The sequence below is a fragment of the Ziziphus jujuba genome, chromosome 10 (genome assembly GCF_031755915.1).
Source record: "Ziziphus jujuba cultivar Dongzao chromosome 10, ASM3175591v1".
In the NCBI taxonomy this organism is placed as follows: domain Eukaryota; kingdom Viridiplantae; phylum Streptophyta; class Magnoliopsida; order Rosales; family Rhamnaceae; genus Ziziphus; species Ziziphus jujuba.
This window is the reverse complement of record NC_083388.1, coordinates 11,375,223-11,402,907: the sequence shown is the minus strand read 5'-3', so window position 1 is coordinate 11,402,907 and position 27,685 is coordinate 11,375,223. Positions and strand designations below refer to the sequence as shown.

The 27,685-nt window shown below is 29.5% G+C and overlaps 3 protein-coding genes across 6 annotated transcripts; 1 reads left to right on the top strand and 2 right to left on the bottom strand.

Annotated features, from left to right (window-relative positions):
• The first annotated feature begins 536 nt into the window (after window positions 1-536).
• LOC107411155 (uncharacterized) lies at window positions 537-3,434 on the top strand. The gene is made up of 3 exons (XM_048468368.2): window positions 537-2,110; window positions 2,237-2,779; window positions 2,890-3,434. The coding sequence occupies exons 1-3, from the start codon at window positions 1,082-1,084 to the stop codon at window positions 2,989-2,991; spliced, it is 1,674 nt and encodes a 557-aa protein (XP_048324325.2). The 5' UTR covers window positions 537-1,081; the 3' UTR covers window positions 2,992-3,434.
• LOC125420916 (uncharacterized) lies at window positions 3,262-5,008 on the bottom strand. The gene is made up of 3 exons (XM_048468374.2): window positions 4,822-5,008; window positions 4,393-4,690; window positions 3,262-3,717 (listed from the first exon to the last, which is right to left on the bottom strand). The coding sequence occupies exons 2-3, from the start codon at window positions 4,673-4,675 to the stop codon at window positions 3,524-3,526; spliced, it is 477 nt and encodes a 158-aa protein (XP_048324331.2). The 5' UTR covers window positions 4,676-4,690; window positions 4,822-5,008; the 3' UTR covers window positions 3,262-3,523.
• A 1,056-nt stretch (window positions 5,009-6,064) lies between these two features.
• Window positions 6,065-10,159, bottom strand: LOC107411135 (probable serine/threonine-protein kinase PBL5). 4 transcript variants are annotated; one of them, XM_048468371.2, is made up of 6 exons: window positions 9,851-10,159; window positions 8,582-8,838; window positions 8,054-8,243; window positions 7,512-7,903; window positions 7,289-7,374; window positions 6,551-6,691 (listed from the first exon to the last, which is right to left on the bottom strand). In XM_048468371.2, the coding sequence occupies exons 1-5, from the start codon at window positions 9,939-9,941 to the stop codon at window positions 7,309-7,311; spliced, it is 996 nt and encodes a 331-aa protein (XP_048324328.1). In that variant the 5' UTR covers window positions 9,942-10,159; the 3' UTR covers window positions 6,551-6,691; window positions 7,289-7,308. The 4 variants fall into 4 exon arrangements, with proteins under 4 accessions (XP_048324326.1, XP_048324328.1, XP_048324327.1 ...); XM_048468370.2 differs by having other exon boundaries at window positions 6,554-6,691; window positions 7,277-7,374; XM_048468372.2 differs by having other exon boundaries at window positions 6,567-6,691; window positions 7,274-7,374.
• Window positions 10,160-27,685: the final 17,526 nt, after the last annotated feature.

Sequence of the window (27,685 nt, the reverse complement as noted above, 5' to 3'; positions counted from 1 at the left end):
AGGGCAAGAAAAGGAAACGCCCATTTAACAACGGAATGCCCTTTGGCAACCTGCCGCCAGATTCCTATCAAAACAAATCAATATGTATACAAGAAGTGCTAGCAATTTTTCCAGAGCTTTCTTTTTGTTTTTCTGTAATGCGTGTGGAGCTTTCTTTTTCTTTTTCTGCAATTTTTTTGGAACCATTTGGAGATTGTGGAGTTTTTTTTGTTTTGTTTTTTTTTTTTTTTTTTTTAATGCTTTTCTTTTGTTGGGAATCTTTTAATTGATGGTGTGAGCGGGAGCCATGGCGTCGAGCGGGAAGAGAATTCGGATAATTTGCCATGGCGTCGAGCGGGAAGAGAATTCGGATAATTTTAAAATTTTTAGCATGTTTTTGGATTGTATCATTTTGATCATGTCAGACCTGATTATAGAAAAATTCTATATATATATATATATATATATATATGCTGAATGACCATTCCTGAGACAGATTGTCCTCCCTCATGGATGATTTTATTTCAATGTTTTCCATATTTCCCAACAACTATACCTATATGCAGTGAGACCTATTTAGTCTACAGTTTGCGCTACTTCTTCAAAGTACATCTTTGATGACACACATGCTGATTATTATCAAACCTCCAATTCAAACGACACATGCTGACTACGTATTTTTATGCACTCTCACTATTTCAAATTTCTCATGAAATTACTAAAACACACCTTTTTCACAATTGAATAACCACGAAAGAATCCTCCTTCCTCAATCGAAAAAAAAAAAGAGAACAATCCTTTTATTCTTTTCATAGCCAATGGCATCCAACCACCCTCCCCTCCGCACCCATATTTATTACACATTCCAACTTAAGCTTCCATCTTACTCGCATTCAACATCGCTTTGCATAACCAACTTCTCAGTGACACATTATCATATCAAAAATGGAAATATTAGAAACACACACATAGACACAACTCTCTCTCTCTCTCTCTCTCTTTGATCCGAATAATTCTCAAACCCGAACCTTCTCTTTCCATTGCCTGCTTTCTCAAACAACCCCCCAATTCCAAGCATATTGGAACTGAAACCCCCCATAACATGGGAAACAACAACAACAACACCACCACCATCATCAAGAACAACCACAAACTCGACCAAGACACCGACAAAAAACAACCTCAAACTATAACAACAGCATCAAGAACATCTTGGGATCCCATGAACTCCGCCTTACAAGGCATGCACCTCATAGGTTTCAGGAACACCATCACTTGGTTCTTGCTCTTTATCTCCGTCGTCTACATTCTCTACTCTTCCAATCTCATCCTCACCACTGACCGCCCTGATTGTCCTGCATCGACTTCAACATCCTTAGATACCTCCACACAGCAACACCTCCAAACTCTCTCTGACAATGTCTCTTCCATCGATCTCGAACCTGAACCTCCCAAAGAAGAAAAAAAGCGGGTTCAGAAACAAGAACCACCAAGAACAATCAAAGTTTTAGTTCCCCAGAAGAGAATTGGATCCGATACTGAGCTTAAACACATTGTGTTTGGTATAGCAGCTTCATCGAATCTGTGGGCAAAGAGGAAAGAATATATAAAGGTATGGTGGAGGCCTAATGTGACCAGAGGTGTTGTTTGGCTAGACAAACAGGTTAGAACTACCAGGAATGAGCCACTACCCCAGATTCGAATCTCAGGTGGGACTGCCAAATTCAAATACACAAACCGTCAGGGACAGAGATCTGCACTCAGGATTTCAAGGATAGTCTCGGAGACACTGAGGCTCGGTTTGAAGGATGTGAGATGGTTTGTAATGGGAGATGATGATACTGTTTTTTTCGTAGACAATGTGGTGAGAATTCTGTCCAAGTATGACCACACGCAGTTTTATTACATCGGTAGCTCCTCGGAGAGTCATGTTCAGAACATATATTTCTCGTACGCCATGGCGTATGGGGGAGGTGGATTTGCAATAAGCTATCCATTGGCGAAAGAATTGGAAAAGATCCAGGACAGGTGTATACAGAGATATCCAGGATTGTATGGCAGCGATGATAGGATTCAGGCTTGTATGGCTGAATTGGGTGTGCCACTCACCAGGGAAGCAGGATTTCATCAGGTAAAACCTTTGTTTGGATCATATCAAACTGTGATCACTTTCTTTAACAGATAGAAAAAAAGATGTTTGGGAAATGGGAAAGTGAAAATGTTCTTTATTTTTTTCCTATTCTTGTGGGTTTTGCAGTATGATGTTTATGGAGACCTATTAGGCCTTCTAGGAGCACATCCAGTGGCACCATTGGTGTCAATTCACCACCTTGATGTAGTAGAACCGATATTTCCTCGAATGAGCAGAGTAAATGCTCTGCAACGCCTATTCCAATCCGTCAAGCAAGACTCAGCTAGTATAATGCAGCAATCAATCTGCTACGATAAAAATCGACACTGGTCCATCTCTGTTTCATGGGGCTATGTGGTTCAAATCTTAAGAGGAGTACTCTCCCCGAGAGAGCTTGAGATGCCAACAAGAACATTCCTCAATTGGTATCCAAGGTCTGATTACACTGCTTATGCATTCAACACTAGGCCTGTCACCAAACACCCTTGTCAGAAGCCTTATATCTTCTATATGAGCACGGTTCGATATGACCGGCCTAAAAGGCAAATAGTCGGCTCTTACTCTCGTGACAAATCACGCCATCCTTATTGCCGGTGGAAAATGGCATCACCGGAAAGCATCGATTCCATCGTTGTCTTGAAAAGGCCGGACCCTCTTCGGTGGCAGAAGGTAAGGAAGTTGTTTGGAAATACATTGTTTTTTCTTTTTTTTTTTTGCAGGATTCATTATGACAAAGCTTTGTGACTAAATGAAACATAAATTTTTCTTTTCTTGTGCAGTCACCAAGGAGGGATTGTTGTAGAGTTCTTCCGTCGAATAAGAAATCCACAATGTACTTATGGGTGGGAAATTGTCGAGGAGGTGAAATTAGTGAATTGTAGAGGAAATATAGAAGATAAAATTTTTTTCTTGCTCTGTTATTGTATGGTTTTTCCTGCTTCTGAATCAAGATCTTATGGAATATAGGAATAAAATCAATGCCAAAGCTGTTACTGGGAACAGAGCTCAGAAGACAATTTTTTTTTTTTTTTCAAGCTTTTAGTTCAGCTAAAAACCCAATTTTGAAAGCATATAGGTTATCATAAAATGAGTGACATTCAATTTTACAATTCTTTTGCTTTATTTGTCTGTATAAATTTTGGTACAGCGCATTATGAACTGATTGTTATGTTTGTAAATTCTAGCTGCAACAATTTCCATTACTGTTCCTCACAACAACGGAGATAAAAACATCTCCAAGGGGCTTCTATCAATCACAATCTCATAAAGTTTTGAGTCTATCTGCAGCAAAAGTCTCTCAATCTCCATATCAATATTGTGAGGGGGGAAAAAAAAAATGCTATACTGTATTTGTAAGGGTTAATAGCTATCTAATTTTTACTTTTGGTCCAAAAATAAAAAATTGATCTTCACCTACTCTTTTTCCTTACCAGAAATTATTTCAGCTGCATTGTTGCCTGTAAAATTCTGAGGAATTGAGGGGAGTGGTGGTGATACAGCTGCTGCTACAATGCCAAGATCAATGTGGGTAATGCTGTTGTTAAGAGGCTGTTCCATCTCAATCGGCTGAATAGACATAATTCTGCCATCTTTGATCACCAAATTCACTGTTCCATATATACAAATAAACATATGTATGAAAAACTAAAAAACTTGCATATTAACATTATTTCTATAACTAAAGATTAAGAAAGCACAAAAGAAAATGTGGGTATTGTACAATTTATATATCTCATGTTCAATTTTCTTAAGTATGTATAAAAATTCAGCCCCACTTAAATTGGTTCATAGTGTTTTGATTCTTTACATAACCCCAAAAAAACATATATGCTATTGCCAAAATTGAAACTTTGATAATAGTTCTCGGTGCAAGTAATAAAACGACAAGAAACCAATAAGGAACAGCAACAAAAGAAGCAGAAAATATGATCCTTCACAGAATTTTTCTGAATTTGAAAGAAAACCCATCAAGTGGATCCAGATAGGCTAATAAGATTTTCACAGATCCTTTGATTCCAAGTATACAATGAAGCTATTACCGGGAGTAACAAAAAGATCCAAAAAAATTTAAATAAATTCAACACCAAGAATATCATAAATTTGCTTGCTAGAGAACAAAAAACTGACAGTAAGCAACTCAATTTGCAGCCATTAGCACAATAAAAAATCAGAGGAAAAAAAAAAAGAACCATGATATGTAATGCAGGATACGAAGCAAGAAAATAAGTAATCAACACCAAGAAAGAAAGAAAGACAGGAAAAGCAAGGGATTTTCCTCGAACCTGGATAAGAGAACCACCAGAGGATAAAGAAGCAGAGGAAGAGAAGCAGAGGAACAGCGTGGATCAACTTCTTGGAGCGCGATTGAGAAATCTCCCTCTTCTCGATGTCAAAACGCATGTCGTAGACTGGAAGGTCGAGCGCGTCATCGCCGTCGTCCAAAACTCTTGGCGGCCTTGGAGAGTGCTTGATCAGTAGGGTTGGTTGACGTGTTTCTGGGCTTTTCAGACCTCGCTCTTCATCGGGTACTCGAGATGAGTAACCAGTCGTAAATCTCTGCTGCATTTTGTCGATCAGATTCTGAGCAAATACCAAAAAGTGTTAGGGTTTTTGTTATATAACTTTTTTTCAGAACAAAGAAGAAGCAATTGACGGACTCAAACACAAAAAACGCAAAGGAATTAGACTGGTTTGAGAGTTGTAAAAATGACCAATCTCTCGTAGCTTCTTTCTTTCGGAGGAAATAACCAAAAAGATTTGATTTTCTCGGTAAACAAGCGCACTGATAAGCCTCTGTTGTTTCAACTCCTATCGAACTTTATAACAGACAGATACCATTAGGAATCTATCCCTTCGAGAAAGGTCCCAACTAACAAAACTAACTTACAGTTGACAAAACGATATCACGTGCTTCTCAACTGGACTATATAAGTTGATTTTATTATTATTATTAAAAAAAAAAAAAAGGTTACTCTTATACTATTTCTCATAACAAAATAGTCAAACAGACAATCTATTTATTTTATTTATTTAAGTAGATTTATGTTCTCATCGATTAGGTATTGTAATTCATTCTTTTTGGTTTTTATATTTTCTAATTGATCAAATCCACTATGATATATTTTAATTTGTTGCAATAATGACCTTTGTTTATCTTATTTGTTACAATTTAATTTGACACTATTCAATCCAACAACAACAACAAAAATAATAATTAAAATCTTAATTACAATTTGGGTATGAAAGTGGAATTTAACATCATCTTATGTTTACATAAGAAGAAAAATATTTAAACATCATCTTATGTTTTACATAACAAGAAAAACAAATTCAGTTTCTTTGACAATCTTTCCCTTATATTTCAAAAAACAATAAAGCAAAAACAAGTATTATTATTATTATTTTTTATGACAACTAAAGAAATAAACTATTATAAAAATAAATAAATAAATAACTAAAACTCTATTACATGGTGGTGCACGTAACTCGCACGAAGACCACACCTAGTTGGGTTTTTGTTTTTGCTTTTTTTTTTTTTTTTTTTTGTTTTATTATTATTATTATTATTATTTTTTCAATACCAAGTCAGGTCATAACATCCTTTACAGCCATGAACTTGAACCCTCAACTTTCTAGGACTTCATGAGCGTGAGAACAGCTACAACCCAAAATAACCATGATACAACCCAACTTGTAATAATTCGCTTTAAGACTCGTTCAAATCAATTTACTTTCCTAACAACTACCATTTCCATACTTTTATAAGAATCAATAACAACCACCAAGCAGCCTTGTTCAAGTTAGATACTAAAAAACTCAGCAGCCAGAAACTCCACCTTGCAGCGGGTTAAGTAGAAGAATATTTTTTAAGCTCCTCAACTTCTTTTTCACATTCCTCTCAACAAGTGCTACCCTATTAACATGATGAGACAAGGGAACAGCTGCAGCAGTCCATTTTCCGAAATGAACATTCCGATTGCTCTGATATCCTAGAAAATATACATAGTTTGGAAATTGATGAAAGAAGGGGTAATGAACAAGAAAATGGAGTAATATTATCAAAATGGAGGCTAAAACTACAATGGGGAAATCTAACATTAAGAACCCAGCTCACAATGTACATAGATGAGAGAATAAGAGAATGTAAATATTCCGTGTATGTGAAGATTTGGCAAAAGCACCAGTTATCTTTGCCACTTGAAAAATTGATAACCAGGCACATATGTACGAGCCGCAAAAAGGTATTGACTGCTTTATTCTTGATTTCATTCACATATCTCACTCACTCTCTGATCCATTTCCAGTGATCCATCTCCTATCATCATCCCTTCTCATTTCAGGAGAAGACGAATGCCTTTTGGTGCTTTGGACAGGATGGATTCGGGGGTCATATTTCTGTGAAGCAAGGTAATTTAAAGCGGTAACCACATCAGATATTACAGGCCGCATATTAGGCTGCTCCTGAACACACATAGCAGCTATAGCTAAAGCTTGGTATAGCCCTCTGACAGGATAATGACCTTGGAGTAAAGGATCAACCATTTGTGAGAATTTCTTCCGGTCTCTGAACAAGGGCCGTGCCTGTCAAACAAAAATCGATAGTCATGCATTCATAAACATGATCAAAAAGGTAGCACTTCAGCTATCTAACAATAACTCTAAATCTAATATACTGGTTTTTCAAAAATAGTGGCCAACAGATCTCCCAAGTTATGATAGTTACAAAGCATAAATGGTAAAACTCCAGAAAGAAAAATAAGCCTAGCTCAAACAGGACTTAATTCCATGTAATAGGGGAGTGTAGAGATGAACTTCAAGGAAAACTCCTCGTAAGATCAACAAAGAGATGACTTTATTTTTGAAACACTTTTGTATGCAACATTACCGAGACACTAGCATGATCTTGTTTACATTCTTCATGCAAAACTTCATATATGAACTTTGGTTTTAAACTGTATCAGTAAGACAATATAAGCTAATGTTTATAACATCGCATATAAAAACTGGTTAACCCACAGTTACCACAAATGGGAGAAACTGCAATAACAACACTCTACAAGACTATCTTCCTCTTTGAAGGGCGAAAAAAAGAAAATATATATATTATATATGCATAAAATAATTTCAAGGAATAAAGATAGTGCGGCCATCTCAACTCACTACTACCTAATTTCTTACGTATTTCTTCATTCAATTGGTCACAAGAAGTTGCTTCTCATAACTTCCACACTTGATGCCACAACTCTTTGGCAGCAGACAGCCAACTAAAATGCTTAGAAGTCCGTCAACATACAGAATGGCAACTTTTGTTGCATAGAACACAATATTCAGAAGAGAAACAATTCAAACAATAGAATTATTACTTTTTAGCACAAGGAATGAGATCATAGAGCCATCTTACCCATGCAACCAGGTTTTGTTCCTTAGGACCTTTTGTTGAATCAATTGCTTTCCTGCCAGTGATAAGCTCCAGAAGAACAACCCCAAAGCTATAAATATCTGATTTAAATGTAAGCTGACCTGTCATGGCATAATCTGGAGCACAATACCCATATGTTCCCATAACCCTGGTAGAAACATGAGTCTTATCCCCACTGGGACCTACTTTTGCCAAGCCAAAGTCAGATAGTTTGGGATGATACCCTTCACCAAGCAAGATGTTTGAGCATTTAAGATCCCGGTAGATAACAGGGGGTTTCATCTTGTCATGCAAATATTCCAAGCCCTTTGCAGCACCGGCTGCTATCTTCATTCTTGTATTCCAATCTAGTACTTTCCTACCTGGAATAATATCTGTTAACAGGAAAGACATAGGTTAAGAAAAACAATCATCCCATAATCTTAGAAAAATGGCAGAGAAAGTTTAACAGTTTAAATAATGCAACAGGAGGGATAGTGGGAAAAAAAAAAAATGAGATTTTTTTTGTGTTAAAGTTAGATTACCATGTAAATGATTTTCCAAAGATCCTAATGGCATGTACTCGTACACCAATAGCTTTTGATCTCCCTCAGTGCAAAATCCAATCAATTTGACTAGATTAGGGTGGTCTGCAAGACTTAGCGTCGATACTTCAACCACAAATTCCCTATGCCCTTGATGTCCATTGCGGTCAAGTTGTTTGATAGCGACAACCTACAGCACAGCAACAAAACTCAGTCACGTTCCACCTGTCTTAAACTTCAGATAAAAACTGCAACACTACTTGATTATTAACTTCAGAAACAACACCTAAATCTCATCAGACCACGATCCACAGCACAAAAGGAACTTTCATATGTGTAAAGCCAGAGTATCATATATAACACTACTTCTATCACCAGTGAGCTCGAGGAGCTCAGATTGATACCTTTCAGTTGACCTTCCTAGTTTAATTAAATACTACATTTCGAAAAGCGGAGACCATGAGGCTTTGTTAATTTCGACGATAAGGTTCACACAGAATAGCATTAAAAATCAGATTCACAACCAACCTGGTTGATTCTCTCCAAGTAACCCTTGTAAACTTTGCCAAAACCTCCTTCACCTAGAAAACAGTCCGATCTGAAATTGCCAGTAGCAGCCGACAGCTCATCAAAGGTAAATGTCTGTGCCCGCCCGCCATTGGTTTTCCCATCTTTCATGTTTAAGTCCTTGACATCCAATTGTAATTGGTCATCCTTAGAGACCGTTTCCTTCTTTACATCCAAATCTCCTTTAACATGCAGATTTGAATTGACTCTCTGACCATCTATTTCACAAATATACAAAAGACATGTGAGAGAGAGTTGTAGGCCAAAGAAGAAAAACATAAAATAACGTGTGTAGTAAGAAAAAAGACAAAAAGATTATTTTGATTATATCTTCTCAGAAATGAGATCGGAAAAACCACAGTCGTTAAATTTAGAAGCAAACAAAAAACAGAAAATGACAAAAATTCAACACCCAGAATAGAGTTGGGATTATGGACTAGACATTTCCAACCATACAAATACTCTAAAGAGATTCATTACTAGTAATACAAAATTAAACAAACAAAAAGCAATAAATTTAGAATTCGATGGGATTAAACAGTTCGAAAAAGCACCTTAGAATTAAACCAGAATAAAAACAAAAGATGAAAACTTGAAACTAGGTAATTGATGCCATATCAGCGGAAAAGAAAATGTTATTATCCAATTACTTTCTTTTTTTTTCGTTGTAATAAACAATATCATAATTACATACTGTGATTTCAAAAGGAACCTCAACAGGGATGAGTGAGAAAATATATACGGTTTGCAAAGAGAAATCATTGGAAAGAGAACACCGACCATCATCAACAGTTTGTACTAAAAAACCCAGAATCTAGGAAAACTAAATTCATCAAATTGTCCCAAAAAAGTTGAATAGGAAGGAAATCAGTATGACTCGGAAAGACAATGAAATTAAGAGCCACCACAAACGGCAAGGGAAACGACATGAACGTCGGTGCGGCAGAGAAATATCACCGACAAAATTTAAGGGGAACCGAAAAAAAAAAAAAGGAAAAACAGTTCATATATGATCGATTCACCACAAACCCATGAAAAAAAACAACAAAAAAATAAAAATAAAAATAAAAAAAACCAAAATTTTCTTTTCTTTTTCAAAAACAATAAAAAAGTTTTCCAAATGCTTCAAAAAAAAAACAAATCAAGCACCACCATGATCAAAACAAAATGGGTTATCTTTCAATGTTCCAAAAAAAACTTCACCAAGAGAAAAAATGTTCGTAAAAATACCTTGCGCAGCTTGATCGTCTGCCTTATTGTTCTTGTTATGGCTGTTCTCTGATCTTTTGCTCGACTTTCCAGTGCAGCGAAAGCAGCCCATGACTGCCTATTTCTTTCCTCTTTTCTAATTTCCTCAGCTAAAAGCGGTGCCCAAAACACACAACGATACCCCACCAAACAAGAAAATACAGAGAGAAAATTTTAAGAGACTCAGAAAAACTCTGAGAGGCAGAGAAATAGAAAGAGAGAGAAAGAGACAGAGAGAGAGAGAGAGAGAGAGAGAGCTCTTTAACAATTCGACGATACGGCAACATTTTTTTCGCATTGCTTGTTTTTACATTTTATGGTACATTTGTGGTGCATAGCAACGGCGACGACTATTTCGATTCCATCAAACGGAACCATGACACGTGGGTTCTCCGAGGATGGTTTTGTCATTTTCTAGTATCACCCCTGGGCCTTAATCAGCTGCACAGTTGGTTGCATTTAAGTCCCGTTTCGGAAAGCGCCACGTCATTTACTCGGAAATATTAAGAGAGAAATGGTTTATATGGTTTTGTCCTTTACTTGTTCTGGTCAACCCCCACAATGCTTACGTGTCATTTTATCATGGGTTCTTCGATTTTAGGATGCGAGCTGGTTCGCAACAGATCTCTGTATTTTCCCAATAATTATAATTAATTAATTGAATTTCTTTTTTTTGGAAAAAAAATATTTTAGCTTTTTTGTCTCGTATAACCCGCCCTGTGTGACGTACGCATTACAGGCGGCTATCAGCACCGTCGGATTTCGCAAGTCAACGTTTTGGAAAAACTACAAGTTGGGTCCCCCTTTTTTGCTGACGTCCGCATTTACGAGTGGGACCCATCATCCAACGCGTTTATTTTTTATTTTTTATTTTTTATTTTTTGCCATTTAAAGGTTGTTTACTGAAAAATCTTGTTGGCGAAATTTGAAGATGGAGCGGTGATCCACGCGTACCATTTACTTGGCGGCCTAATCATCCAAACATCCAAAAAAACAGTTTCGTTTCTAACATTCAATTTCATTTAGACACATGGCGTATACAATGAAATTGGGAGTAGATAATCACCGCTTGTATTAAATTTTTACCGTGTGAGAGTCTGAAACTGACGCGCAGTTAGCTACCAGTTGGCTGGATTGGACTCGCCTGGGTCATGTAAGTTCCAAACCGAAGCAAAATTTTCAGGAACTGTCTTCGATTTTAGACAGCCAAAAAAAAAAAAATATATATATATATATATAGTTAAATTTAGTTAAAAACTAAAATTTTTCCCATCCTTTTTTTTTTTTCTCTGTTTAATTATAAATGTGAATTTTGAATTTTTTACGTAGGTTTGTTGTTGCTGACAACTTTTTGTAAAAAAAGTCAAAATTTGTTTTCTTAATCGGATAAATTTCATAACATTAAATCTGATAGAATGGTTTATGGTTATTTTCAACCATATATAATTTTTATTCACAATTTATTTTTTGGTGCTATTATCTTGTATTTGCAATATGGTAAAACTCCTAAAACTAATTTGGTATTAATAACAAGTTTTTTTTTCTTTTTCTTTTTTTCTTTTTTTTTTTTTTTTGGTTTTTAATGTTTGCAAGAAATATGTATGTGCAGGCAGGCAATTGTTTTTTTTTTTTTTAAAAAAATTACTACATATAAATAATTTTACTCTTTGAATAGATTATTTAGTTAAATTTTTATAATATTTGCTTTGCGTAAGAGATCAATTACAACCAAAGTATAGCTCTTATTCAAAAGCTTTAAAATCCTTTACTATGGAATTTTAAGATTCTTTTTTCCCCCTAATCTTTTATTCTTTCGTTTTACCCAAAATATAATTAGTTCTCAAAGAGAAAAAAATGTATGTCATAACTCATATATAACATTTTCTGGACAATATTCACCCAAAAAAAAAAAAAACATTTTCTGGACAATAATAAAAGTTATTGTTTTCAATTCAAATTCTCCAATTTCAAAAAAGAAAAATTTTTAAAAAATAAGACTATTATTGTGTAAGAACTATGGAGTGATTTGAAAAATTGTTAAACTTTAATTTAAATACTAACCCTTCCTTTAACTTTCCTGAGTTTTTTGACATCAGATTTCCATATGTTTCATAGTTAAATCTTTGATATCATTTAAGATTCAATAGCTTGGAGTTCTAAAAATTTTTTATCCCTCCAATAAAAATAAATTAGACGCATTATTCCAATTGACATATACATGTCTTTCACCGACCAAAAATACACTTTATACTTTTTTATTTTATTTTATATATGAGATAATAATTAAGTTAAATATGGAATGATAAAAATATATAATATATACATGTATAAATTATTTAATTTATCTACAAATATGGATAAAATTTAGCCAAAAAAATATGTAATGAAAAATTTATAAATTCAGTAGATATAAATATAATGCTTTATAGATTAAAATATACGAGTATTAAAAATATATTAAAATCCGTTATTTTAATATATATGATAAAAATATAACTAATAAAATAATAATAGTTTAATTTATTAAAAAATAAAAATAATTAATAATTAAAAAATAAAAAAAATAACATAAAAAAGTCTTTTTTATACATATTTTTATGTTGTCACAAAAAAGAAAAATAGTTGAAAATATATATTTTTTTACTTGTATAATATAGCAATGCAAATCTATATGTATTTTAAACTTTTTTCATTTAAAAATATCCAATTTTTTTTTTCTTTTCATACATTAAAATTGATAAGGTAAACTAGATTTTCTTTTTTTCAAAAATACATACATACTTGTATCATTCATAAATTTATTAACTAGGCTTGAGATGCATTTTGGGTCAAGGATTGAACCACTTATGGAGCGAGGGGGCCATGGTATATTTGTATAAATCTAAATGTAGCCTCCCCAATAAATTTGTGAATTTATTTTCATATATCTATTCAATGCTAATTATATATCAATTTCAAAATTTACATTATTCGTTTATAATTCATAAATACTAATTGTTATCTATTTAACCTAAATCTAATCAATCTAAACTTATGTGCAAAACAAAAAATTAAACCTTCTTCCTTCCATCATAGTACATAAATATATATTAATCAACAAGGTGCAATAACAAAATAGAAACATATTGGAATTTGTTCTCAAAGAGACTAGGTAAGTTATATATATATATATATATATATATATATATATATATATAAATTAATAATTCATAGATATGATCATATATATAGATGTGTATGCATAATTTTTTTTCTTTTTCTAATTTATTTATTTATTTCCTTTAAATATCCAATAAGCATCTAGAGATTGATAGAAGTTATCAAAATTTTTTTTCTCACTGATTTTGTATATTGAAGAGGAAATTACACAACTATTTAATATTAATTCAATTATAGATGAGTTTGACAATCTTAATTCCGTCCTTTTTTTCGATAGCGATATCTTACTTTGATTCTTATGCATGAGTCATTGATCTTGGTAACAAAACATCTACAGAAATAAATCCAAATATTCATGCTATCACTTTTGTTTTCAAACCAAACAACTTTACAAATTAATCAAAATATCCATGATATCATTTTTGTTTTGCAGAATTGTTTTTCTTTGCAAACAGAAATGATATCATGGATATTTATTAGTTCTTACTTCTTATCTCAGCCAAAAAAGGAAAAAAGAAAAAGAAAGCAGTTCTTAATTCTCATACGATTCAACATCTAGGATTTAATATTGACCAAAAATACGCATTTTGCCTTTTTCTTTTATTTATTTATTTTTATTTTTTTTTTCGTGGGATAGATTTTAGGTAGCTAACGTCTTACTATGATTCTCATGCATAACAAAACATCTACATTAATTAATCCAAATATTCATGCTCTTACTTTTGTTTTCAAAAGAAACAGCCATACAAATTACTCAAAATATTCGTACATCACTTTTGTTTTGAAAAGAAAAATACTTCTGCATTATTGTAGGATTTAATATCTAAAATTTGACATTAACCAAAAGTATACAGTATACTTTTTTTTTTTTTTTTGTGGGTTACGTGGGATACATTTCAAATAGTTACATCTTACTATGATTCTTTGCTTAAGGTAATAAAATATTTGCATAAATTATCTAAATATTAATTTCTATCACTTTTGTTTTCACAAGCCTAGCTAGGAAATTCATGAATAGTATGGAATAATAATATGCGTGCTTACGTATTTTTGAAAATAATCTTTCATTTTTTGTACATTTACGAAAATATACATATTTTTCTTTAAGGCTTCATTTGCATAAGAATAGAATTAATAAGAATCTAATTCTTTTAAAAAAGTAATAATTTTTTTTTATGTTTAGATATTTATTTTGAGGTGGTAAAGTGTGAGCACAAGAAATTAAATTCTCATTTATGTGGAAAAGTATAACAATCCATCCCCAACAAAAAAAACCTGGAATTTGAAATTTTCGAGCATTTTGATCAAAGTTGACCAAGTTTCATTAAGTTAGACTTTTTAAATGAGACTAAGTTTGACTTTTACTTGGAGATGGGTTTTGGTTTTAACTGTTATTTATTTACATAGAGCTCATTGATACGATTTTACAAATTGACAGTACACCCAATTTTGAGTTATGGATCAAAAACTATATTTCCACAAAGTTTCTCACGCGATATAATTTTTACTGTGTCCAAACCTATGCATTTTGGCTTGTAATGGACCCAAAGTCTATATAAAGTTTAAAAATCAATGCCTAGAATTTCTCATGTCTGGAAACTCTCTAAAAAGATCAAAATTATCAAAATATCACTCAAAAACTCAAAAATCCATGAGAGACCCTAATCCCTACTGGAATCCACCTTAGACCACCACCCACTACTACAATTTGCTCTGATTGACCCATTTCTAGCTACCATTTTACTACATTAGCCACCCTAGAAGAAAGCCCACAAGATTTCTGGTAGCTCCATAAAAATTTCACGGTGATCGGACCATCGATGCACCAATGATTGCCATTTGAAGTCTAATGGCCATGTTTTTCTTCTCGCTATGATTTTACAAGTGCTGGCTAGGAGAAATGCCCACCTTTTGATCTATTGATGATCGAAAATTCAAGCCATTCCAACCTACGATGTATTGGCAATTACCATTTTCGATTACTAAACTCCAACCAAAATTTTGGTTCTCGCCATTTTCCAGCCAATCCAAGCACATTGCCTACCCTACCCCACCTATTTTAACCCTCTTGAATCCATATCAGGTGTCAATTCATTTTGACTCTCTCTGATTCAGAAGATATAAGCTTCAAAGTGGTCAACAATGTAATTCTAGCAAGGTGAGTTCGCATGCTTTCCAACTAGATATTATTTGTAATTTTTTTGACACTATTTAGGTAGTTTTCTAATTTATCGTTAAACTAAATAGATTAGATAATTCTCGGATAAAATTGGACTATAATCAAATGACCTAGGATCAAACATTGTAAAAGTGTAATCGAAGCTTAATAGGACTTATGGGTGTTTCAATTTCATTAATTAGAATTTAAATTTGAAAAACCCCAATTTCTAAGGTTAGAGTTTTTGAAAATTTTTACAGAATTAGGTTTTCGATATCGGAAATGGGATTACAAGGTTATGAGAACGAGTTTGGCCTAGAGAATGTACCCACAATTTTATTTTATCGAATTATGGTCTTAACTGGGAAACTTTGGAAATATTCTAGGCATTGGGATAGAGATTGGAGACCATCTGACTGCGAATAAGGAGTGAGCTGTATTTCAATGAGTGATTTTTTTTTTTTTCTGAAATGGTTTTGGGAGTTTTGTTTTTGATTTTATATGATATATAAATTATCTTATTATTATTATTATTATTATTTCTGAAATTGTTTAAATTATATGCTTTATTACATGCTACAAGCGAATTATTTTGAATTAGCATATTATGATATATTGAAATGAATGTTTTGAAATAAATAAATTTTGGTATATAGCTATACAAGTATATATACATATATATATATATATATATGATTATGTTGGATATTGTGAAAATATTTTGATATGATGGTTATTTGTATATTTAATAATATTTTTATAAATATTTTGGATTATAAGTTGGATATTGTGTACTATTGTATGTCATGGATATGAATTTGTTGAATTATGATTAAGCGCACTTATTTGACCATCCTCTTCTTCATCATGTGATTCATAAGGTTGGATGTGAAGTCCAAATCTGCAATGTGCAGACTAAGAATTGCATTAAGAGTTTCCCTCTTTTGTGAAGTCAACGATACGCTAGAACATTAGTTATGGTCTTATGATAAGTTATGGTAATGAATATGGTATGTAGGGATGTTGTTGGTAGATTAAGGATATAGTATACGTTCATATATTTTATATATTTTTATTACTGATATTTTTAAATGATGATTTGTAAAAGTATTAGTTATTTATGAGATGATGGATATTATTAGATTTTAATTTTCTTATTCAGTGATTTACAGAATTGCTATATTTTTGGTATAATTATGGATTTTATAAAAACTATTTTTCAAATCAGAGTGAATTATTGAGAGAAATGATTTTTATTTTTAAGTATAACAATTATTTTCATATATTTTACTTGTTCACTCATTGACCTTGTTTTATAATTTTGTATTTTAAATTGTTCTTCTAAAGCTCAGTTGACCACTTATGTACATTACGTTCAAGAGTCTTCACTGTTCATATGTTATTTCGTTGTGGATCCATGAGTCTAATGATAGTAAATATATTCTGATATATTCATTATATTTAGCATTTTTAACATTTTGCATTTATTCATTCGTACTTTTTAGATTGCTTTAATAGATTAGACTAATATGTGCGACTCTTATATTATCTTTAATTCATGCTTTTGTGAGAATTTCACAAAAAAATGATTATGTTATTTTATTTGCACTATTGGGTAACATCCAATTAGAGAAGGTTTTATTAGATTTTCGATAGAATATTTAGTAACGCTTCCCTAAGCCAGGCCACTTCGAATGTCCAAAATAATCTGAGAATGATTCTATTAAAAAATATATGAAAAAGTAATTCCAACCTATAGAAGTGTTATTTTAAGAATTTCAGAAAAAATAATTTTAGATTTTTTTTTAAAATACAAAGTTATCCTTAATTTATTATATAATATTAAATTTAATTACTTATGAATCACAACTTTTTTATTACTCACTAAACATAATAAGAGAAAAATTAATTCTAAAAAATGAATTTTTGAAAAATTAAATTCCAGACATTAATCTCCTTTTAAACTTTGATATTTTCCAAATGAGGTCTAGTAAATATTTCAAAACATGTATTAGATGTACCATCATATTATACAAGTGAAAAAAAAAATACATTTTTTTAAAAAAATAAATAATTTCAATTACTTATTTCTCTTTTACAACAACATAAAAAAAATGTATATAAAAGGATTTTTTTTCTTTTTTCTTTTAATTTTTATTCATTTTGATTTTTTTAATGTTAAACTATTATTATTTTACTTCCATTTTGCTTAAGCTTTACACATGTCGAACTGCTATTAGGTGGTTGCACCATCTAGGCCTATACACGGTTCTATGTAAGTTTCTCTCGTGGTTACAGCTTTTTGATTGAATGGGAAAAAGCAAAGAAGACAATAGACTGATTCTACAATTCAAAAAAAGAAAAAAAATTCCTTTGTGGGATATCATAAAAAATAAAAATATTCTAAGATTAGACAGTGTAATCTAGGTTAGCAATTTGTGTTGGTAAGTTGTATTTGAGTTAATCCATTTATTGATCATATCAAAATTAATTAACACTAATATGATTCGTTTATTGATTATGTTAGAAACCCTTAATTCGAACACGACCTGTTTAATAAATATGTATCCTAACAGATCAACACGGCTGATATAAATGATTTATTAAATGGATTAATTTGGATCAACAAAGTCTATTATATGAAATTAACTCCTTTACATGAAATTGATCAAATTACAAATAAACTCCTTTACATCAACAAAGTCTATTTTTTTAATTAATTATTTCAGATAAGCTCAAATTATTTTAATCATTAATTAATCCTAAATTAAAACACATTTGTAAAACTCATATGATTATACTTAGAAGTTTACACTAATATAATACATAATAATATCACAAATAGTTAAATATATAATTATACAAAATAAAACTAATTCTGTTTTTCTATCAATAACATAAAAAACTTTAATAATCATGTTTTCAATTTTCTACATCTTCAATATTTTTAGATATATTAATTTTTATTTTTCTGGTGTTCACAAGTCCATACATATATTAAATATATTATATTTAAGTGAATAAATATTTATTTTAATAATTTTTTATTTTTAATTGATAAAAGAAAATTAATAATACAACATTAAATAAGTATGTAATTTAGTAATAAAAGCTTATTAATTAAAATTTTCTTAATGGTAAATTTAATATTTTAAAATTATAATTTAAAGGAGTTATGATCGTGTTGGCCTGGATATTTACATTAAACGATACATATAGTTAAACGGATCAATTAAAGTCAATTTCAACTTAAACGAGTTAATTCAAAAAATACATATTAGGTTGAACTCTTTTATAATAAACACAAATCTATCAATTTCATATCTTTTTCGAGTCATGTTATCATATCATAACCTAAATTACTATCCCTACTTTTATCATGAGTTGCAATTTCTTGCATCATGGAGAACAAAAAATGTGATTTTTTTAATGTTGATTAATTTTGTATGGTAATTGTTGAGATTTAAAAGAAAAAAATGAATGAAATTTTTTGTTTATCAGGTCTTAAATTTAATTCAATGAAATTGGTTTTTGAATTTAATTAAGAATATTTCAAAAAGGAAATTTGACTAAATTAAAACTAATGCTGAGCAAGCTTGAATGAACAAAAACAAAAATGGACCACATGAAGCTTGCACAAAACACTGAAACCAAAGTAAATATTTTCATCTTTGGACATTAGTTTTTTTATCAAAGTCCACGACCTATCTGGACTAGAACATGATCAACTCAGTTAGAGGTCGAAAATAAGATGATATCATAATTCATTTTCAAAAATAAAAAAATTTATTATTTGAAAAAAACATATTTGTCACTTTTCCATTTTATATTTATGGTTTTTTATTTGAAAATTTTCGTCTATTCCTTTTCTATATAAATTAAAATTCACACAATCATAATTAAATAATTTTGTATTCAAAATTAGATAAAAAAATAAAAAATAAAAATAAAATTGGAGTTGTTAGTCTAATAAAAAATGATTTTATTAGATAAAAATTAAAAATAATTTTTTATGCCCAAACCACAAAAATAAATTAGACCGAAATAAAAAAATAAAAATTAGACTAAAAATTAACAAATAAAAATAATTTTTTTAAAAAAATTGAAAGAAATTAGACCATTTCATATTCCAAAATGGAGGCCCAAAATGGAAAAATGGCATCCATTTTAATTTTTTGGTCTTCCTTTTTTTAATGGTTTATTTTTTTGGTCAAATGGAACTTTTTTTCGAAAAGAGAGAAATAAACCATAACTCATTTCAAACTTTGGTATTTTGGTATATAAATCATTTTAGTCAAATGGACAAATTTTTCAAAAATGGAAAAATAAATAGATCATATTCATTTTCGTATTGGTATTTTGATCTATAATTCATTTGGTCAAAAGAAAAAATTAAACCATCTTGGTTTATAAAATGGAAAAATAGCAAAAGTATTTTTTTCAATTTTTTTTTTATTTCTAAAAAGTGAATATGCAACTAGAATGAATTAATTTATTAGACCAAAAAATAAAAAGTTAAAAATTATACCAAAAATTAGACAAAAATATTTTTATTTTTATTTTTTAATTTTTGGTCTAATTTTTACTTTTGATTTTGGTCTACTTTTCTTTCCTTTTTTCTTTTTCTTTTTTTTTTTAAATGGTTTGGGGACATAAAATTACTTCTAATTTTTGGTCTAATTTTAGGTGCAATTTTATTTTTTAGTTTTAATTTTTAATTATTTTTATTAGACAAAAAAATTTCAATTTTATTTTAAATTTTTATTTTTTTTGTCTAACTTCAGGTCTCAAAATATTTAATTATGATGCATATTTTAATATAAATAATAATAAAAAATAGAATGAGTAAAATATTCCAAATTAAAAACCATAAATATAAAATGGAAAAATAGCAAATGTAAGTTTTTCAAATTTTTACAAATATTTTTTATTTTGGAAAATGAATTATGATGTATCATGATGTTAGCATGTTCACATGCTACTGTTATATTGTCTTTAACCTTCAGCCTGGTTGACCAACTTCTAGTTTAGGCATGTCGCTGATCCGAAACTCGACCCATCCATGACTCCCTTGTCTAGCAACAGTTCAAGCATTTTTGTTCCCTTTTTTTCCCATTTTGACGGTGAAAATAAAACCTACTGATCAATTCGACCTAATGTGATCGGAAAACTAACGGCTTAAAGATGAAAATATCGATTTTGGTTTCACTGTTTTGTGTGAGCTTCATGTGGTCCATTCTTGTTTTGTTCATTCAAGCTTGCTTGGCATTAGTTTTAATTTTAGTTAAATCTCCTTTTTTGAATATTTTTAATCAATTAGACCTAATTTGATCAGAAAATTGATGCCCGAAAGTGAAAATATCAGCTTTAGTTTCACCATTTTGTGCGAGCTTTCATGTGGTTCATTCTTGTTTTTGTTCATTCAAGCTTGCTTGGCATTAGTTTTAATTTTTGGTTAAGTCTCCTTTTTTGAATTATTTTAAATTAAATTCAAAAACCAGTTTTGTTGAATTAAATTCAAGACCTGAAAAAAATTTTCATTCACTTTTTTTTTAAAAAAATAATAATTTAACTAATCAAGTTTGAAGCAAAAAAATGATAATAATATAATAATAAAAATAGGGCATATTACACTGCATCTTTAAAGTTTTTTTTTTATTACAATCAGATATCTTCGTATTTATATTTTTAAAACTGCATGAAAATATTTGATTGTAATTAAGAAAAATTTTAAAGCTGTGCAGTGTAATATATCCATAAAAACACTAATAGAATCACGTGATAGTCACATGCTATTAAACTTAACAACTCTATTCATCCAATTTTAAAATTGGACCGATTTACAATGAAATTGAAACTTTAAGGCTTAATTTACTGAAATCAAAATTTCAAAATTGAAATCCTGTCTATCCTAAATTTCACAACACTAAAGTGCAACCCTAAAAAAATTCTCTAAAATATGGTACATGAATTTGAAATTTTTTGAAAACAAATATATAAAAGGATACAAATAATATTTATTATTTTAGACAATACAAAATATTTATTTTATATATATATATATATGTCGTATTTAACATATATGATACATCAATATAAATAATGATTACCATTTTAAAAACAAATATTTTCTTTATGATATTGATATGTAACATATTTGTCATTTACCAATCATAACTTTATTGATTTTAATCTCACAAAATATTTTTGAATACACTTCTAAACATGTTTTTAAATTCTATAATTTAAAATTAAATTTTCTATTTTCATTTTATAAGATTGATTTATAAAAGTTGTTTTTAAAAACATTACCAACGGCCCTCAACTATTTTTAATTAACTATTTTATTAAAGATAAGCATTTAATTACCATTGGATAAAAAAATCTAAAAGATGAGTTGATTTGTCAAAAAGTTTCGTTAAATTCATTTGTAAAAGAATCTTCTCCTGTACTTTTCATATGGAACCGAAAAGAAGGTAGATATTAAATTAAAACCAAAAGTGACATCTTTGTTATGGTTTGTGCTGTTTCTGCCTTATTCGTATGCATCTTAAATAATAATAGCAAAAACCATCTTGGATCTCAGTTTTCAACCAAATTACTGGTTATAACTCAATCTAATAACCAAGCAATACGCCACGCCAAAAAAGTGAATAGATAAAAAATAAATTGTTGTCAATTACACATGAAAAGGAACCCATAAAAAAAAGCAGACAAACATGAAAATGACAAATAAATAATTTTAAAAAACAAATGAATAAAAGAATATGATGATAAAAACTATATAGGAATCAACACATCCTTTTTTTTCTTCACTACGTGTTCCAAAAGTGTACTCTCTATTATCATTCTTGGTCGGTGTACCAAAAAATCAGTACTACATTATAATAGCATTATGATTGATCTAGAAAGTTCCACTCAACAATATATATATATATTTTTTTGGGACCAAATTAACCAAAAAAAAAAAAAAAAAACATAATTTCAAACATATTTGGGAATAGGCAATATCAACAATAAAATCAAAGTTCTTCGTCCCCATACACGCACTTGGCATATAAACAATATATTGTACTTTATAAACATTATATTAATAAGGATTTGGATACGTCTGCCCAGCTATAGGGATTGATCTATTCTATATATATATATATATATATATATGTATATATATATATCGGCTTTTGAGAGAGACACTTGGAAAAATCTTGTGGTTGCTAATTAGTTCTTTATAAAACCGTTTTTCAGTTTGTCAAACAGTAACCTAAACATTATAAAACTAAAAGATTATGAAAGATTTTGATGTAATAGGACAAAAATCAAATGGGGCATGTGTCACTAACTCAGGTGTTTAGAGTGTTTGATTTGGATTAGTTTCAAAGAAAAAATTATCTTTGCAAATATACAACCATCAAGAGGTGGTTTTCATGGAGGGTTTGAAAGTTGGGGAATTTAGGACTATCTATCTGGAGCTAATTAAGCCAATAGGAGTAAATGGGTGTGATCTCATATGAATGGACTTTGGGATGGCCATTTATTTTTCAATTATAAAAAGTTAGCAACAATATCCACCACCGGCTTCTCAAACTTATCCTGACTGTGAAAACATAATGAATCTGCCCTTTCAAAGCTTGCTATATTCATCATCTCTCATTCTCTCTCTTTCATTGTCTCATATTATTTATGCATAGAATTTTTTTTTTTTATAATATTTTCATTTTTATTATAGTTTGGGACGGATGTATTTTTACTTAAGTCAAAGTTTGAATCGTAGATTTGGAGATGTAACTACTAGATTAAGTATACCAATATATATTTTTAAAGTTAAAAATTATCTCCAAATTTATAATAAGATATATATATATATATATATCAATATTTAATATTTATTACATGCCTATCTTCATTTTTTATAAATAATTTGGAAAAAAAATTTCAACAGAAATAGGATGATACTTTGCAGGAGATAAAAAGATTTTTATAGTGAGGTCAAGTAGCTGCTGCTGTGAACAAATATCAAGTAGCTAATAACAATTTATTTAGGAGATTATACCAAGCACATATATCTAGATAGATAATAATCTGACAAATATGGAATAAAAAAAAATTTCATATACTAATTTTGATGATAAGAAGCTCTTAGAGTTTAATTGAGGCCAAAAAAAAAAAAAAGCTAGTAGAGTTTAAGTTTTATTTGATTGGATAGATTTGACAATAGTGGAGATAGTCATTCATCATGGTTCGATTGGGTATTTTTTAAATTTTGATATTGATTTTTTTATATGATTGGACTTTTTAAAAAAATTTAGATTTACTTTTTTCTTTTTAATGTGACAATTGTTACAGATGATGTGGGTGGATGCTATATTAAAATTTTATTTATATAGAAAACAACTTTAATATGATAAATTCTTTTGGGATAATCCAATTGGTAATAACAATAACCTTTGATTCTAGCTTTTGTAATGAAATTTCCTCAATTTATCAGAAGGATTTTTAAAAAAAAAAAAAAAAAAACTTAAATATGATAAGAATATTTAAAGGGAACTTAAGAAAACAAACATGCCATGTTAGTTGACATATATAGGGGAAAAAAATTCAATCAATTTTAAAAGAGTTGAATAAATCATTAATAATCATTGCTAATGGATTTTACATAAATTTTACGAGTTGCTATTTTTATATTTATGTTTTATTTAAAACAATATTTAAATTATGTGTTATTATTTTAATGATTTGGATTAAAAAACCACATAAAAAAAAGTCTCCTTAAAAAAAAAAAAAATCCCATAGATCCCTCCTCATCATGTTGTTACCATATTAAATCCCTCATCATGTTGTTACCATATTAAATCCGAAATGATATATATATATATATATATATATATATATATATTATATATATATAGAGAGAGAGAGATCCACTTATAGAAATAAATCTCATTAATTATTTATGTGTAAAAAAAATAAATGTGAAAGGCTACAATTAAAAAGGCCTCCAAACAAAAATAAACAGGCTGGAATTAATTGAATTTCATTAAAGAGTACGTACATTTTCAACGAATTCATGGACAACCTAATTACCTTGCAAAATCTAGGGTAGTCCTTCATAAAGAACGTCCTATTCTCAAACTTTTTAGAGTTATCTTACCTCCATTCTTCAAATATTCAAATTGGCAAAAATGGTAGTGTGATAATGTGGCTGTAATGGTTGGTTGGCTAAAAATTAATTGATCTATAAAAGTGTCAGAAAGTAATAGGTGAGTTTCCAATCAGTGCTTAGGGCAGTCCTTTCAATCCAAATCAGACCTTTTTACAGTTTTATAAATACAAATCACATTCTTGATTTCTTTCTTTTTTTTGTTTTTTTGTTTTTTTTTTGTACGACTGACTGCAGTCTGCCGAAAGTGTTCTTTCATTAGTTTGCTTTTTTGCTTTGCAGCTTCCAGTTCTGCTTTTTCACTTTGTAATTTTGTTTATTTATTTATTTTTTCCTACTCAATCATAAAACGTTTCATGAAATAAAGCATTCATGGGGATTAGGGAAAGAAAATTGATTTAATTATGAGAAAGGAAAGTAAAGGAAACATTTTTTGTTTTCTTATATTTGAAGAAAACGTTTATTTCGCTTTCATACCATTTATTGGCGAATTTACATTTTTAGGCATTTGACTTTTAAAAATTGCAATTTGTGCTCTCAATTTCTGTATTGTTGCATATTTGTCAAATTTCCAAATTGACAAAGAGAATAATTGTCGTGTGCACATTTGTACTAGGTGACCTATTTTTTAACGAAATTTTAAAAAGCAACATACTCAAACAAACCCATTTTGCATTCTGCCTGCCCCCACTAACTTCAGAAATAAGATTATTCTTGCAATATTTCAACCATACAAAGAACTTTCCCATTTATTTTTTTCCCTTAACCAAAAAAAAAAAAAAAAAAAAAAAAGAAGCCCACAGGAAGAATGAAGAATAAGAAAAAATAAAAATAAAAAAAAAAGAAGAAGAAGAGAGATGGGGTTCATCCTTGGTGGGAAGCGCACCATAAAGGAAGAAACAGTTCGAAGATTTGATTTTGGATTTTGAACTTTTGAAGATTAATGCCATTTTGGTTATCAGTCAATTGAAGAAGCAGTGCCCAAAGAGCTTGAAAAGAGGATCAAGGGACACGAGGTCTTCTTCATGGTATGGTAGATCGTTGAATTCAATGTGCATGGGTGTTTGCTACATATCACATTGCAGAAAATGGTTCTTCAACTAAGTTGTTGACGAATAAGAAATGGGGATAAAAGAAAAGAAGATCAAAAGAGCAATTACAGAAATTTAGAAACTAATGCATGTTTGAATAAAGGTAAAATTAGTGCGAATTTTTTTTTAAATAATAATTTTATTTTGTTTAGATATTTTTGTAAGATGAAAAAATATGGATGCAGAAAATTAGATTCTCACCAATATAAAAAAATATATAAAAAAATTGTTCTATCTATATAAATGTTATTTTGAAAATCCTAAAAAAATAGTTTTGAATTTTTTTTAAAATTCATATTTACTTTTAATTTATTATATAATCTTAGATTTAATTATTTATAAATCTTAACTTTCTTATTATTCACCAAACAAATCAAAAGAAAAATTAATTCTCAAAAAACTAAATTCTAAAAAATTAAATGTCAAAAATTATTTTCTCTTACAACTTTAATACTTCCCGAATATAGCCTAATAAAATTCTTTTGTTGTCAATTTGGAAATTGAAACAAATGTGCAACAATTTATAAATTAAAGGCTCAAATTATAAGTTTTGAAAATTGATCAGTCTAAATGCAAATATATCAAACTATAGGGTATTAAATGTAATAAAATATCCTTTGAAAACTTATTTCCTCCATTACCAGATATTTAGCTTTCCTATGGCAAATAAGAATTTTTGCTAAAGCATTGCACCATGAATTTCATAATGAATAATAGCAGTGCTAAAAATACTTAATTATTAACCAAATTTGTTAAAAATGTGGTAATACATAATATAATATTAGATGAAAAATTAATATAAATTAAATATAAATAAATAAAATCCAGTATAAAATATATATATATATATATATATATATATATATATACTTATATTATTGATAAATATTCTGGGAATTTATTATTGAATAAACAATAACAAAACCCTTTTCTTTTAATTGTCATTTTTTTATTATTTTGAGGTGAGTTTGACTTTTGATTCGTGAACTGCTGTAATGAATACAATGATATGAGCGGCAGAGAAGAATTTATGAGCTACCAGTCGAGGAAGGAAAAGTCATTTACAGTTTATGTAAATGATTAACATAGAAAGGATGACCTTCTACACCCTCAAAAAGCAATCTGTTAAATAGTAACAAAGAAATTAGCTGACTTTTTTTTTTTTTTTTTTTCAACTCCATTATCTCTTTCATGAAATTTAGGACAGATGGTTTATGAAATTGATGAGGGGACCATACATATTGGCAGGTCTTGATCAGCTTCCAAAGTGTTTGATACTTTACCTATGTATCAAGAAATCCAAACCAACCAAAGATGGGAATACTGTTGAGCTAAAAAAAAGTTCTGTATAGAAGGAATTGAAAGTAATAACATGTGGCCGTCCAAAGGTGATGTTGGTTCATCATTCAAAATCATGATATCTACAATTTTTAAATAATAAAATTTTATTTTTAAGATGATTCTAAAGTAAATAATTTATCCTGCTTTTCGACCATGCATAAATATACATACCAAATCATATTATTCCATATATTTCATTTTCAGTCCCCCACAAAGTCGATACAAAAAGTAAAAATAGAAAAGTCCCCATGTGAGAGCTAATGCCTAATGGGAACAGCAAGCAAAGCTAGTGAAAAAGCAACATGAATTCTACAGACATTGGACATGATTCACTTTTTACTGTCTTACATTTAAGTTTTTATTTATTTATTTTTAAATGGCTGATTGTTACCAAGTTGACAACTTTTTATTGATTTTTATTGAGTTTTATAAAATTATGATTTTAGACTCTTACTTTAGTTTTCATTTTAAAAGATTTTGATAGATATTTATAAAGTTTCATCAACTTCCAAATATAATCAAGATTTGGTAGTAGCAAATTTATATTTCTTATGGCAATAAAAATATTTTTAGAAAAGGTGTGAAAAAAATTATAAGTCATACCAAAAACGAAAACTTAGTTAAGGAAAATAGCAGTCAAAATTCATAACAGGAAAAAAAGTATAAGTAGCTATTAAGCCCATTTTTTGATCCAAATCACATATTTATCAAACTTGTATGTGTACATATATTAAAAAAGTATATATATGTAAATTTAATTATTACCTTTTTATTATTAAAAAACAATAATTGTTTGTCTTGAGAATATACAATAAAGATGAAAAATATAAGAAAAGGAATAACCACAGCTATAAATTCAAAAGTTGTTTTCAGTTAGAGTAAGTCAAAAATAAAATTATAGAGAGATA

Excerpts from the sequence above, each read along its gene's own strand:
- LOC107411155 (XM_048468368.2), top strand. The coding sequence starts at position 1,082 with ATGGGAAACAACAACAACAACACCACCACCATCATCAAGAACAACCAC. Across the intron at positions 2,111-2,236 it reads GGGAAGCAGGATTTCATCAG|TATGATGTTTATGGAGACCT; the intron begins GTAAAACCTTTG and ends TGGGTTTTGCAG. Across the intron at positions 2,780-2,889 it reads ACCCTCTTCGGTGGCAGAAG|TCACCAAGGAGGGATTGTTG; the intron begins GTAAGGAAGTTG and ends TTTCTTGTGCAG.
- LOC125420916 (XM_048468374.2), bottom strand. The coding sequence starts at position 4,675 with ATGCAGCAGAGATTTACGACTGGTTACTCATCTCGAGTACCCGATGAA. Across the intron at positions 3,718-4,392 it reads CTGGTGGTTCTCTTATCCAG|TGAATTTGGTGATCAAAGAT; the intron begins GTTCGAGGAAAA and ends TATATGGAACAG.
- LOC107411135 (XM_048468369.2), bottom strand. The coding sequence starts at position 9,941 with ATGGGCTGCTTTCGCTGCACTGGAAAGTCGAGCAAAAGATCAGAGAAC. Across the intron at positions 8,839-9,850 it reads AGACGATCAAGCTGCGCAAG|ATGGTCAGAGAGTCAATTCA; the intron begins GTATTTTTACGA and ends TTTGTGAAATAG. Across the intron at positions 8,244-8,581 it reads ACTTGGAGAGAATCAACCAG|GTTGTCGCTATCAAACAACT; the intron begins GTTGGTTGTGAA and ends GCTGTGCTGTAG.